This window comes from Chanodichthys erythropterus, chromosome 16 (genome assembly GCF_024489055.1).
Source record: "Chanodichthys erythropterus isolate Z2021 chromosome 16, ASM2448905v1, whole genome shotgun sequence".
Taxonomy (NCBI): domain Eukaryota; kingdom Metazoa; phylum Chordata; class Actinopteri; order Cypriniformes; family Xenocyprididae; genus Chanodichthys; species Chanodichthys erythropterus.
In genome coordinates this window covers 26,732,769-26,746,129 of record NC_090236.1, presented here as the reverse complement: position 1 = coordinate 26,746,129, position 13,361 = coordinate 26,732,769, and the positions used below count along the sequence as shown (strand labels likewise).

The following is a 13,361-nucleotide window of genomic DNA, read 5'->3' as shown; positions in this document are numbered from 1 at the left end:
ACAAACCACCACGTCGAGTCCATAGAAAGGCCAACTGTGAACGGTATGTATACAGTTTATATTATATATAAACAACACCAATTTCATTATTTACATGTTTTTTTTTTTTTTTTTTATCAAGTACTCATTAAGATGCCTCACCCACATTCATTGTTGTATTCACACTAAATATATTTAAAAATAATAATAATTGAACAGTCATTTGCACATACACACAAGTGCGAAAGTGACAGCGAATGAATCACTGACCAGGTCTACAATTAATCGGTTTTAAAATCAACTTTAAATTAACTGTTCGTTGGAAGCCAAGGAGGGAAAGTAACTGGAAAAAAATAAAAAATGAAATGAGGTGGAGTGAAAAACCTCACTAAAATTAATCATTATAATAATAAACCCAGTAAAGGGTGAGCAAAAAAATCTAAATAAAATAAAAAAAAAGAATAAAATACCAGTTGCATGTGAACACATTTTTTGCCTATATATACATGGAATCAGACATCAGTCTACAGCTGAGACAAATGATATTAAGCAAGTGTAATGGACTTAAATATTTACAGACACACAAATATAGGCCCACAAATTCAAATCCAATGGATCCTACTGCCAATATCACTTGGACACCGCATGGGTCCTAAAGTCACTTCTCTTTTGTTTTTTGCTGGCTTCACTGGTCTTCACTTCATCAACAGTGCTTGCAAGTCCAGCAATGTATTGAAAGTCTTTTTTTTTTTTTTTTTTTTTTTTTATATACACATTTTTGCAATTCAGTTCCATGTACTGATTTTGATTTTTTTTCAGCTTTGCTGTGCATTTAGATTTCTATAAAGTTTATAGCTTGAGAAATTTCAAATTTAGTTTAAAATCTCCCATTCAACATTAGAATACTGGGAAATTAAAATTTAACTGCCAGCAATGATTTGATTTTACCAAAAATGTTAATGCTATTCTTTTGCTGCCTTGCAAGCACTGGTATTTCCTTCAAAATTGTATAAATCTAGTTCTGTAACACTATCCAAACAGCTGCCACTATACTTCATAGATATGCATGTAAATGTAACTTGTAACATTATGCTCAATCCATAAAATTGCATATACCCTTTTCCAATATAAAGCCAAATGCACAATTGTTTTCTGAAAAAACAGCATAGACCAATTTGATGAAAAACTCTCAAATTCTTGTTCATGTTTTTTTTTTTTTTAAAGCTCATTTTCTCATCTCTCTTGCAACTTCTGTTTTCACAGAGAGCTCATTCAGCAAAGTCAAATGAGAGCAAAATGATCAGCATATCTTAAGTCAAAAATCATTCATGCAGTCTGGCATTAGCCCATGCAAAACGATGGGAATGTATCCCAGATAGTGAGAGAGCAGCTGAAATGTGTAACTGTGAGGTGCAGTGCACAGGTGTAACAGCGAAGCATCATGTCTGACGGAGTTGTGGGTGACGTGACTCCCGTGTTTACTGGGTAATGTGTAAAACCGTACAATGTAGATCGCTCCAAAATGACGGACCACATTGCATTGTACTGAACAGCTGACTTTATAGGCGGTCCAACATGCACCCATAAATGCTATCAAATGACAATTCTCCCCTCTATCCTCCATTGAGGTACACAGCTGAAAGCACAAACAGTCACTCATTCGTTTCACAGATGAGATCCACAGCTACTGTTTATCTACAGTTGTAAATTCAGTAGTACTATCGAAAGTAAGGCAATCTTCTTTTGACATCTACCAGTATTAGGAGTTGGTTCAGATTGTGCAAATGTTTAAAGCAACAGAAAAAAACAAAACATACATGAATACTGTAAACATCTGAGGTGCGCTCGTATGAAGAACTCGGATGCAGTCCTATTCAACATTTGTTAATCCTATGTGGTGTCAGATTCCTTCTGTCTCTTTGGCAGTAGTGGTTTCTTTAGGCCAATGAAAGCATTTACAATGCACTGTTGTGCAAACAAGTCTGTTTTTTTTCCCGGTTGCTGGTAATACTGTGTTTTAACTTATACTCAGCTGAGCAAATCCCATGAGTTTAACGTCGTCTGGAATTTCAGAGCTGTCCACTCCCGATGCCTAAACAGGAGAAAGATAAACAGTGTCAAATATAAAACACCTCCAAAGAGTAAAGCAAGCACAATGCAGAAGTGACCACTACACCACATAATCGAGTCGCTTACCAGCTTGAAAGTGACATTTTTGTTGGTTTGTGGATCATCAACGATTTTCTGCAAATTGGCTGCAACTAAAAAATTAAAGTAAAAAAAAAAGCAACACTTTACAATAAGGTCTTATTTGTTAACATTAGTTGATGTATTAAAGGTGCCCTAGAATCAAAAATTGAATTTACCTTGGCTTAGTTGAATAACAAGAGTTCAGTACATGGAAAAGACATATATTGAGTTTCAAACTCCATTGTTTCCTCCTTCTTATATAAATCTCATTTGTTTAAAAGACCTCTGAAAAGCGAATCTCAACATAACACCGACTGTTATGTAACAGTCGGGATCATTAATATGTACGCCCCCAATATTTGCATATGCTAGCTCATGTTCAAGGTATTAGACAAGGGCAGCCAGTATTAACGTCTGGATCTGTGCACAGCTGAATCATCAGACTAGGTAAGCAAGCAAGAACAATAGCGAAAAATGGCAGATGGAGCAATAATAACTGACATGATCCATGATAACATGATATTTTTAGTGATATTTGTTAGCATGTTGCTAATGTACTGTTAAATGTGGTTAAAGTTACCATTGTTTATTACTGTATTCGCTATTTTCATTTTTAAACACCTGCAGTCTGTATAATACATAAAAACAACTTCATTCTTTATAAATCTCTCCAACAGTGTAGCATTAGCCGTTAGCCACAGAGCATATAGCCTCAAACTTATTCAGAATCAATGTAAACATCCAAATAAATACTACTCACAGGAATGACGAACATCTTGTAAAGATCCACCTTGTAAAGGTTATATTAGCTGTGTGAACTTTGTTTATGCACTGTATAACTGCACTTATAGTCGAGAGCTCGGGAGGGCAGGGAGCGAGAGATTTAAAGGGGCCGCAGCCTGAATCGGTGCATAGTTAATGATGCCCCAAAATAGGCAGTTAAAAAAATTTATTAAAAAAAGTCTATGGGGTATTTTGAGCTGAAACTTTACAGACACATTCAGGGGACACCTTAGACTTATATTACACGTTTTGAAAAGACGTTCTACGGCACCTTTAACTAATATTCACTAACCATGAGAAATACTATTATTACATTTTTTATTAATTTTTTAACATTAGTTAAAAATACAACTGTTCATTGTTTCTTCATGTCAGTTTACAATGCATTAACTAATGTTAACAAATGCAATGCTTGATTTGAAATTAACATTAAGTAAGATTAATAAATGCTGTATTACTAACTAATGTAGTTAAATATGGAAGCTTGTTTACACCACTGAATAAAAAAGAAAAAAGGTAAATGCAACTTTTTATATCACAATTCTGACTTTTTCGCACAATTGCAAGTTTACATCTAGCAATTGACTTTTTCGCACAATTGCGTGATATAAATTCAGAATCGCGCGTTATAAAGTCAGACTTGTGAGATAAACAATTCTGAGAAAATTCTGAGAAAAAAGTCAGAATTGGACTTTAGAACTTGCAATTGCAAGTTTATATCTCAATTCTGAGAAAAAAAGTAGTCCGAATTGTGAGATACAAACTTGCAACTGAGAAAAAAAAAGTCAGAATTGTGAGAAAAAAGTCAGAATTGCAAGATATAAACATTGCAATTTACCTTTAATTGTTTTATTCTGTGGCAGAAACAAGCTTCCATAGTTAAATAATGTTAACTAATGAAACCTTAAAGGTTTTACCTAGGGCTGTAACGATATGAGATATGAAACCGAAATTGCGATACGCAGGTCCACGAACCTGTTTCGCGATGTGAGAAGGCAGAATCGCGACACACCCCTTCCAACTCCCAGAGTTATCCTTCCTGTCCAGATCCAATGCATTAGGGGTGCAACGACTTATCGTAGATGGTGTGTCTCAATCAGCTCTCTAGTTCAGTAAGTGTTTCGGGCACACATTGAATCTTGCAAGCAGGTTTAAACGTTTCTCATGTCAGTCTCTTGCATGTTCGCGTGAGAAAAGTCATGGCTTTCTTTCACCGCAGTGCACAGCAACAGCTGTGCTCACAGAAAGCAAAAGACGCTTGCGATGCTTTGCTTTAAGAAGTTCTGTGGGGCTGTTCACATATTGCGTCTTTTCCATGTGCAAGTCACTTATTATTTTCAAATGTAACCGCGCAGCAGGCGCGCTCATAATGGGATCGACGTGCATGCAATTTTCAACTTCTCAGAATGCCGCAAGCGCACCGCAGGTCATGTGACAAGAATCAACCGATCAGCTATGGCCTTTCCGTAACAAAACATCAAAAGCTCAGCCGAACAGCTGATCATAGCTGTACATGGTGGTTTTTATATCTTATCTCCATCAATATATCTCGTAGTAAAACTAATGCAAGGGCTAGAAATCATTTATCCTTTGCAGAAACATCCTGATCCTCTTGGAGAGCTCAGTTCATGGTTGCATAGCAACGACCGACGCCACGGGAGCGCAAGCGCTTTGGAAAGAAGGAGAAGCGGTGCGGCCGCGCCTTCCACGCGTTTTTAGACGCGATATGTGAACGGCCCCTATTCATAATTCTAAGTTCATGTTAAAAAAAATTCAGTGACAGACAGCCCTATTCAACTGTTAATTTGAATACAGAAGGTTTTTATTAAACCTTGAAATGTGATCTTGTATGTACAACAAGGAAAATTATTGAAATTTGTTAATGTTTTTTTAATAAATCTTGTTTGAATTTCAGTTTCATTTTGTTCAAAATATCGTGATACGTATCGTATCGTGTACTCCGTATCGAGATACGTACCGTATCGTGACCTGAGCGTATCGTTACACCCCTAGTTTTACCATTAAAAACTCCTTATTTTCAACATTTGTCTTTTTGTCAAGCAGCTATTTTTAACTTATTAAACTCACCAATAACTAAATCTCTTCCATCCACCAGTCCTGCAGACACAAGCTCCTGAGACACCCCGTCGGCTGTGTCTGGATAGAGAGGAACAGGGAGAAATTAAATTAAGAAACATTTTACTAGTTTTGTGATCAAGATTACAATTTGTCAATTTATGTAAAATTAGAAATTAGGAAGAAGCAGAGGAACACTTAGTCAAGTGATCAGTAAACTTCACAAACCTCTTCCCGGCATGAACTCAAATCTGATATCGTTTAGCTCTTTCTTTGTATTCCTGTTGTAAAACAAAAAGCAAAACACAGATTAACAGGTTAACTAAGTTAAAGAAGGCATTTTGATTAAATTGTAGAATTGTAAAGCACGAATGTTTATTTACAAAGTAAGTATTCATTAATATTTTAAATTCAGGGTTCTTACACATTTCTAAGATTTAAGTTCTTTAAGCTTTTCATATAATTTTCATACAATTGTTTTTTTTTTTATATATTATTTCAGCTTTATTCCAATTAACAAAATATATTTGTAATAGTTTTACTTAATACTAACACTGCAAGACACTTGCCTTCAACCCCATACCAATGATCTAAAAAACCTTTGTGATAAACTAAAATATTTTTATTGTCACGAAAAAAAAAAAAAAAAAAGAGTAAAGTTTCACCCAAACATCTTACTATAAAGTTACTGGGATCACTGCTTGTGTTTCTATTAGTGCTGTAAAATCGATTAATCAAATCTAAAATTTAATATGTGTATATATACATATACACACATATACACATATATAGTATATAACTTTAATTATATTATATTATATTATATTATATATATATATATATATATATATATATATACACACACACAGATATATATTATGTAAACACATACTTGTGTTAGATTAGCACTAGTTTTTATACAATATAAAAAGAAAGAGTGCACCAACACAACCCTGTGGAACAACTGTACTAACTGTCCTCAAATGGTATGGTTACCTTTAACCATTGATAGTCATCATCAGTAAGTCACAATAATGGTAAAATACCTTAATCTTAGGACCAGGCTGATGGGGGTTTTGGCTGATTCCTGCCCTGTCATAGTAGGTCCACCAACAGCCTGTAGGGATACAATTGCAATATCTAAAAAGTCAATTATGAACCAAGTCAACTAGTTTGGTCATGCTTACAGCTGATTCTCTTGTCACAGAAGTGACTTAATACAGTAGAGCTCACCTGGGAGCCTGGAGAGGACGCTGATATTGTGGCAGTGTCATCTGCGGCATGTGGCACTTCAGGCTGTCCTGCAGCGACTGGCTGCAGGAAGCTTAATGGATCCGTTGGAAAGATCTATGAAAGAAACAGAAAACAAGAAACAAGATTTTCATGAGAATGGTTTTGGAGTAATTCAGAAAGTAGGAAGCGGAAGCGAACTCTCACCTCTGCATTTTGCACAGCCTCCTCCTTTACTCTTGGTGACTAAGAAAAGACAATTTAAAGACTTAAAACATGCTTTATTCAAATCCACAGACTAGATTGAAACAGCCTTTAAGTAACGGTGTAGCAGACAAGTATTTACCCGTAAAGCGGCCACTGCTGCCTTTCCTTCCTCACTCTCCATATCCAGCTCGTCATCACTCCATTCCCACTCTCCATCCTCAGTCTTATGGAGCCGACCGCTGGAACCCGGAACCCTCCGCACCTATTCGCACAAAAAACTGCTTAAAGCACAACTACTATTCTCAATTCATAATTTACACATCATATTCGGTCAGTGAATTTGTCCCCCACCTTCCGTGATCTCTCTCCTATTGTTGGCGCCCTCTCCAGCAATTTTTCTTTCAAGTATTCATTGTTCTGTGAAGGAATTGTGGGAAATAAAATTCAAATTCATAGGAAACTACATGCTAGTGGACAACAGATTAGATGCATGGTTATAAATAGAAAATGGGTTATAAATATAATCATTCACATTATTATTAATTATTAAATAATTTTAGATACCTAAAATTTTGGTAAAAACTGAAATTAAGGTCATGCTATTCTAAAAAAAAGAAATTTGAGACAATTAGAAGAGACAGCATCCTCTGTGGGTCGTAATGCAGCACTGCAGAGCAGCCCTGTTTATTGCCACAGAGCCGCTAGGAAAGAAAGACTGCTGAGACAGCACTGCATTTGTTACAATATGGCCTGTATCCCATGAGCAGGAAATAGCTTTAGAAACTCTAATCCTGAGTATTTGTTACAGTAAAACCAGCCATGCTGGCCCAGTGATTTGAGAATGTTCAGGCAAAAATGACTGTAGCCAAACTAAATAATAACTGACCTGCTGGAAGCAGCAATTACATAAAATGGACTACACATTTGTGCACTTAGATTACCAGTATGGGAATGTAAAATCTAACTACTCTAGCCATTTTCTGTAACTTTCTGTAACTCAGTATCTTACCTTGGCTTTTGTGAAAAACTTGTGTTTTAAAAGTTCAGCAGCTGTAGGCCTGTTGAAGAATGCTGAATATTAATAATAAGACCAAAAGCTGAAGTTTTCTGACCATAAGACCCAAAATCGAATACAGAATCTGTAAACTTTGGGAAATAAATGCACTACCGTTTTTCTGGATCCTTCTGGAGGCACAAGGAGATCATCTTCCGAAAGGATTTACCATACTTTTTAACCATCTCTTTATCTGTAACTCCAGTTTCTAGACACGGAGGGTCATTCTGCAGGGTTAACATGAGAACCTAAACCAAAAAAGTGGGAAAGGAGGAAGAAATCAAGACAAGACCAACACAAATGATTATTGTGGAAAAAGTGTAGACAAAAGGCTGAATGACTTGAATGATTTTTGCTATAGAGGGGTGCAGAGATGATGTATTTTGTAGGTGAAACAGAAGTTAGCAGTGCCCTGGTTCCCCAGACATTTGCTTTTAGATAACTGCGAAAATAAGCTCTACAACAAAAAAACAAACAAAACAAATTTGTTTATTACAATATTTATTCATCAAGATAATGTTCACAATGAATTCTGAAGCCTAAATACAACTGTCAGAAGTAAAAAGCTAAAGCTAAGCTATAAACCACAACACGACAAGTGTGACTTTAACGTCACCACCACCAAGTCTAAAAGTTAGTCTACAAGTTGGAAAGTTTGATATAGAATAGTTTGTAAAGGGAGTTTAAACACAACAAGACTATAAAAGAGAAATATTGAGTTTTCCTGCATGATGTTTAACATCCCTCTCATTTAGCAAACACCATTTTCAAGAGATAAAAGCTTAAAATTCAGTACATGGAACAACAAGTGGGGTATTACTGGCGTAATTTGTCATAGAATAAAACATGAAAATACTTTGAGCTTGTGTTAGCCACCAACCTTATTTCAGGCATTTAAAGGTGCAATATGTAATATTTTTGCAGGAAAATATCTAAAAAACTACTAGGCCAGTGTTATATATTTTGTTCACTTGAGTACTTACAATATCCCAAATGTTTCCAACTATTTGTAAATCGTGAGAAAATTGCAACTTTAACCAAGGCTCCGGGACATGTGAGAAGTCGCCTGTCAATTGCGTCATACCCGCGTTATCCTCGGTTTCCAGTTTTATTTTGTAAAAACCATGGAAACACCAAAAATGCTTTAATATCTTACATGTTTTAATAGGCAAGGGAACAACTGTAGCAGACCTTTTTTTTTTTTTTCATACTGCACCTTTAACCAAAAACTCATTCAAAAAAACAAAAAAAAAACACTGACTTTGGGACAATGGAACTGGGAGTGCAAAATGCGAACTCATTTCTGGCTCTCCAGCACTCTATTGGCAGATTTAATAGCAGATCCTCCATCAATTGAATACAAAGTGACTTGCTGCTCACCTTCATTGGAGGATATTTGTGATACGGAGCAGCCCCAGTTGCCAGCTCAATAGCTGTAATCCCGAAACTCCAGATATCAGCTTTGAAATCATAACCCCTAACCTGTCAGTGAGCAAACACATTATAATTATGTTATAACAAAGCCATTCAGTTTCCAAAATATATAAGGCAAGGTAGGAACAGGTGGGACAACACTAACCTGCTCCATCACCTCAGGGGCCATCCAGCATGGAGTTCCTACAAATGTCTTCCTCACTTTGTTTCTAGTCATGTCTCCACCAGTTGCTAAAAAGGCACTAACACCAAAGTCTTCAGGGGAAAAGCAGAAAACAAAACTATCAATCTTCTGACCCAAGATCACTGCACCACCTCTGATCAAATCAGAACCTTTCTAGTCCATATAAAGAGCATCTAGAGGCCATTCACAGACTTTGACAGGCAGACAATATCTTGCCTTTTTTTTGGTTTGCTTCAAGAAAAAAAAAGACCACTTTTCCCCTCCAAGTATTAAATTGTGTTATTAAGATACATAATTGTCAATAATTGTAGAAAGTATAAAAAGAATGCATTGACAGTAAATCTCCACCTGCAATTTGAACAGAGCCGTCCTCTCCTAAAAGAATATTTCCAGCCTTCACATCTCTGTACAGAAAGAAGTACAGATAGTGTTATGCTTGGTGACTCAACAAAATTCAGAATGGAAAATGAAACGCACATATAATTATATAACCAAACTAGGGGTGTGACGAGATATTAAAACGTGAGGATATTTCTCGTCGAGGTGAAAAGCTGAGGAGATTCCCCCTTACATATGTAAAGCGCTTTGAGTTGAGTTTTTATAAACCTACAACAACAATACATCAGTAGGTTTCTAAATATGTGAACTGTTGTTAATAGTTTGCATGTTTTGATGTCCACATGTTCTTGTTCAAGACATGGCAGTGGCAGATGCAATTCTATCTTAAAGAAGTGGCCTAATATTAAACATTAAAAGGATAGTTCACCCAAAAATGAAAATTCAGTCATCATTTACACCCCCTAAAGTTGTTCCAAACCTGTATGAATTTCTTTGTGTAATTTATATAGTGTAATAACAATAGAGTATTTCTTAAAAATACCGTCTCATGAGCTAATTGTATCGTCACACCCCTAAACCAAACCATGGCATATACATTTACCTGTGAATCTGACCATTTTTGTGCAGATAATCAAGACCTTCTAGCACCTCTTTTAGTATGGTGGCAATGCTGGACTCATCCATGACACCCGATTTGTGCTCCCCTTTGGAAATGATGTACTTAATAAAATCAAGAACTGAGCCTGAAAACAGACATAAGTGGAAGGATACTGTATTATGCAGTACTTTATTTTCAAAAGACCAATTAATAAACTTTCTATTTGCTCTTATTTATTCAAGACATGCATTTAAACAATTAACTAACTGACCACCACTGAGCAACTTCATGACCAGCCAAAGCTCATCCTTGACCACAAAGGAGGTGTAATAAGACACAATATTTGGGTGATGGCACTGGCTCATTGCCTGGATCTCTTTCTAAACAAAAAATAAAAGGAGAAAAAAAAAATTAGGAAGTTAGGAAGCAGAACTGTTTAAATCTTAACAGAGGTTTTAGAAAAGGCAATAACTGTAAGTAACAGCAAACAAAAGGTCCCATTGCTCCTGACTGCTCAACCACTACTTCAAATTACTTAAAGGCCATTGATGAGTTTTAGGTAACAGAACTCAAAGAAAAAAAAAGAGCCCAGCCTGTCTCATTGGACATTCTAACTCTGATAGTTTAATCACAAACCAGAAAAGTCTTTCCTTGTGTCTGTGCCAGTTTAATCCTCCTCTGATTGACAGACATGTGGCTGCCTTGCACATGACCCGAGTTACATCATGACCCTGAATCATTAACCGAGGTGAACAGAACAGACTCTGAAGCAGATGTACGTTGCATAATTTTTCTAAAACTGAAATACTGTCAGAGTCAGACAGTCAATTGTGCTTGCAAACATCAAAATTGTTTTAGATGATTTTGTGGAGCTTGTCTCAACCTCATTGCACGCTTGCAGAATGGGATAAATGACTACATTACCAAGAAATTCAACTAATCTATTTTTGTTAAAAGAATTTTTACATAATGCACAGATATATATATATATATAAACAAAGGTATATTTTAACCTGATAACTTTTGTTATGCATTTGTGGGAAATACTGTTATGTGTTTTAGTTTGTGGGAAATATTGATTTTTGTCCAATCCACATTATGCTTCTAAAGAGAGGCAGACAACTAAACTATCATTCATAAATAACCAGTTTAAGCTGAGCTCCATCCTAATCAAATACCTTTAGGTGGAGTGTCTTATTTTATGAGCAGTAAGCAGACATTACCAGGAGCTCATCCATGCTGGTCTGGCATTTCTCAAGATTGATGCGTTTAATGGCCACCTTCTCCTTCCTGGGTTTGCAATATGCTGCCTGGACCACAGCTGTTGCTCCACTCCCTATGTGACAGCAAAAAGATGTGTGTTTTTAATAGCAAATTTAGTCAAGACTTAAAAATGCATATAAAATACATGCAGAAAACATTAGAGAAGATGAAGGATGCAGATGCTCATTGTATCCTCACTGCATAAATTAAATTAGCTATTGAAACCCCCTTTTTTTTACCAATATAATGGGATGTTTATTAAATTGTGCCCCTGATGCCAATTCTAATGAATGACATTTCAATGTCTTCATTTCAGATTATTCTACACTTCTACTTAATTCATTTTCATGTTTCTTTCCGCAAAATGACAACTTCAACCACATTCAAACGACAAGAAAATCAGCTCTGGTTATGTGATCGATTAGAAGTAAACTAGTTAGGTAAAGTGTTCCCAAAATAAACTTTCATCTAGAAAACAAGCTATCCGCAGGAACGTTATATGAATCAGTTTGACACCAAACTAGCCAGCAAGCAAGTTGTCAACTGTAATGTTTCTGTAACCACCAAGCACCCCATATGTCATATATCACGTTGAAATCTTCAAATCATCAGAAAATCAGCCATTGTCCGCAAGCATTACAATCTGCTGGCATGTCGGGTGGCTAGTTAGCATGGCTAACACAGACTGAACATCTTACAGGCGCGATGCCTCAATTACTGATGGAGATCTGAAATAACACAGACCATCTGGGCCCCAGAGATCTTAACACAGATGTCTTATTCTCCTTTAATCTAACGTTCATGTGATGTCGAATCTGATGTGTGATGGCTTAGCTCACCGATCACCTCCTGTAGCTCATAGTCATCCTTGTCGATAGACCAAGGTTGAGAGCTCTGGTCCTCGGACATGACTGCAGTCAGATCACGTCAGCAGCACGCTACACTGTACGCTCACACGGCTGCAGGCGATAGAAAACGGACGATCGGGATTTATACTCGATATACTTATGTTGATCTTGCCGACCGCTCTCAGTCTCAACAGCCAAACTTTGCCAACAGAGACGGTGACCCCGCCTTAGGCGGAAAACGCTCTTCCTCGTGTCAAAATCTTGGAGGCGACCAAAATTATGTCACGTTACGCCACCTACTGGTCATGACGCAGAGTCACCGGGGAGAACACCAGAGAAAATGACTGTTTCCTGTTGAAATCATAACAGCTTGTTCAACTGCTGTGTTTTACTTGAAATGCATTAGAGTTTTCGTGTATGTAACGTTAACTATTTTTACTCTTTACTGCACTGTAAAAATGTTCAGAAATGTAACCGAAAAATAATGATACAGAAAAAAAAAATGTTAATTGGTTAAAGTCCCCTTGAAATCAAAATTTAAAGGGGTCATGAACTGCATTGTTTTATAATGTTTCCTGGGGTGCTTTTTTTTATATAATGTTTCCTGTTAGTATGCTTTTTACATCAAACATTGTCATAATTTAGAAATAAAAGGCATTTTTCCTACCCTGATTTTAGCCCTCTGGTTTGAACGCTCTGTTTTAAGGGGCGTGTCTGCTGTGAGACTTCAGTGTAAACGGCCACTGCTGTGATTGGCTGACATTTTTCCATTTTAAATAGTCAAGTATAGAGTACCCCAGGGATGACGCATTTTTGTAGGCAAAACCCGGAAGCGAGTTCCGGTTCCAACGCCGTAAAGTCTATGAGTTTTGCTAAATCGCCTGAAATAAGGTCTGTGGTTAAAAAAGCCTCTAAATACTTTCACGTTTTGATCTATGACATAAAACACACCAGTTATAACCCACTTGTGATTTTTTTTTAAATTTTTACTGTATCTTAAAATCGGCGGTTGCTAACAAATTGCTAAAAGGGACTACTTCCTTTGGCGGGGACTTTAGACGTCATCATTACAAACGGGACATTTGGACAGCATTTTTCATGAAAAAGTGGATAAGTGTTCATACACAGCGCATATCATAATCAGCGAGCATGTTTTTAAATAAAGTTGTTTTTTAA

The 13,361-nt window shown here is 36.5% G+C and overlaps 1 protein-coding gene across 1 annotated transcript in view; it reads right to left on the bottom strand.

The window, feature by feature from the left end:
* The window catches only part of oxsr1a (oxidative stress responsive kinase 1a), a 14,389-nt gene extending 1,936 nt beyond the window's left edge, over nucleotides 1-12,453 (bottom strand). Inside the window, exons 1-18 of the mRNA XM_067362564.1 lie at nucleotides 12,177-12,453; nucleotides 11,298-11,410; nucleotides 10,346-10,454; nucleotides 10,078-10,219; nucleotides 9,486-9,541; nucleotides 9,099-9,208; nucleotides 8,900-9,001; nucleotides 7,634-7,767; nucleotides 7,475-7,523; nucleotides 6,817-6,882; nucleotides 6,605-6,727; nucleotides 6,466-6,504; nucleotides 6,262-6,375; nucleotides 6,075-6,145; nucleotides 5,257-5,309; nucleotides 5,041-5,109; nucleotides 2,176-2,240; nucleotides 1-2,071 (exon numbers count right to left, since the gene is read on the bottom strand). The exon at nucleotides 1-2,071 is cut by the window's left edge and continues 1,936 nt beyond it. Coding sequence (XP_067218665.1) covers nucleotides 1,997-2,071; nucleotides 2,176-2,240; nucleotides 5,041-5,109; nucleotides 5,257-5,309; nucleotides 6,075-6,145; nucleotides 6,262-6,375; nucleotides 6,466-6,504; nucleotides 6,605-6,727; nucleotides 6,817-6,882; nucleotides 7,475-7,523; nucleotides 7,634-7,767; nucleotides 8,900-9,001; nucleotides 9,099-9,208; nucleotides 9,486-9,541; nucleotides 10,078-10,219; nucleotides 10,346-10,454; nucleotides 11,298-11,410; nucleotides 12,177-12,246 — 1,560 coding nt within the window. The 5' untranslated portion in view covers nucleotides 12,247-12,453 and the 3' untranslated portion in view covers nucleotides 1-1,996. The remainder of the gene's footprint in view (nucleotides 2,072-2,175; nucleotides 2,241-5,040; nucleotides 5,110-5,256; nucleotides 5,310-6,074; nucleotides 6,146-6,261; nucleotides 6,376-6,465; nucleotides 6,505-6,604; nucleotides 6,728-6,816; nucleotides 6,883-7,474; nucleotides 7,524-7,633; nucleotides 7,768-8,899; nucleotides 9,002-9,098; nucleotides 9,209-9,485; nucleotides 9,542-10,077; nucleotides 10,220-10,345; nucleotides 10,455-11,297; nucleotides 11,411-12,176) is intronic.
* Between the last annotated feature and the right edge of the window lie 908 nt (nucleotides 12,454-13,361).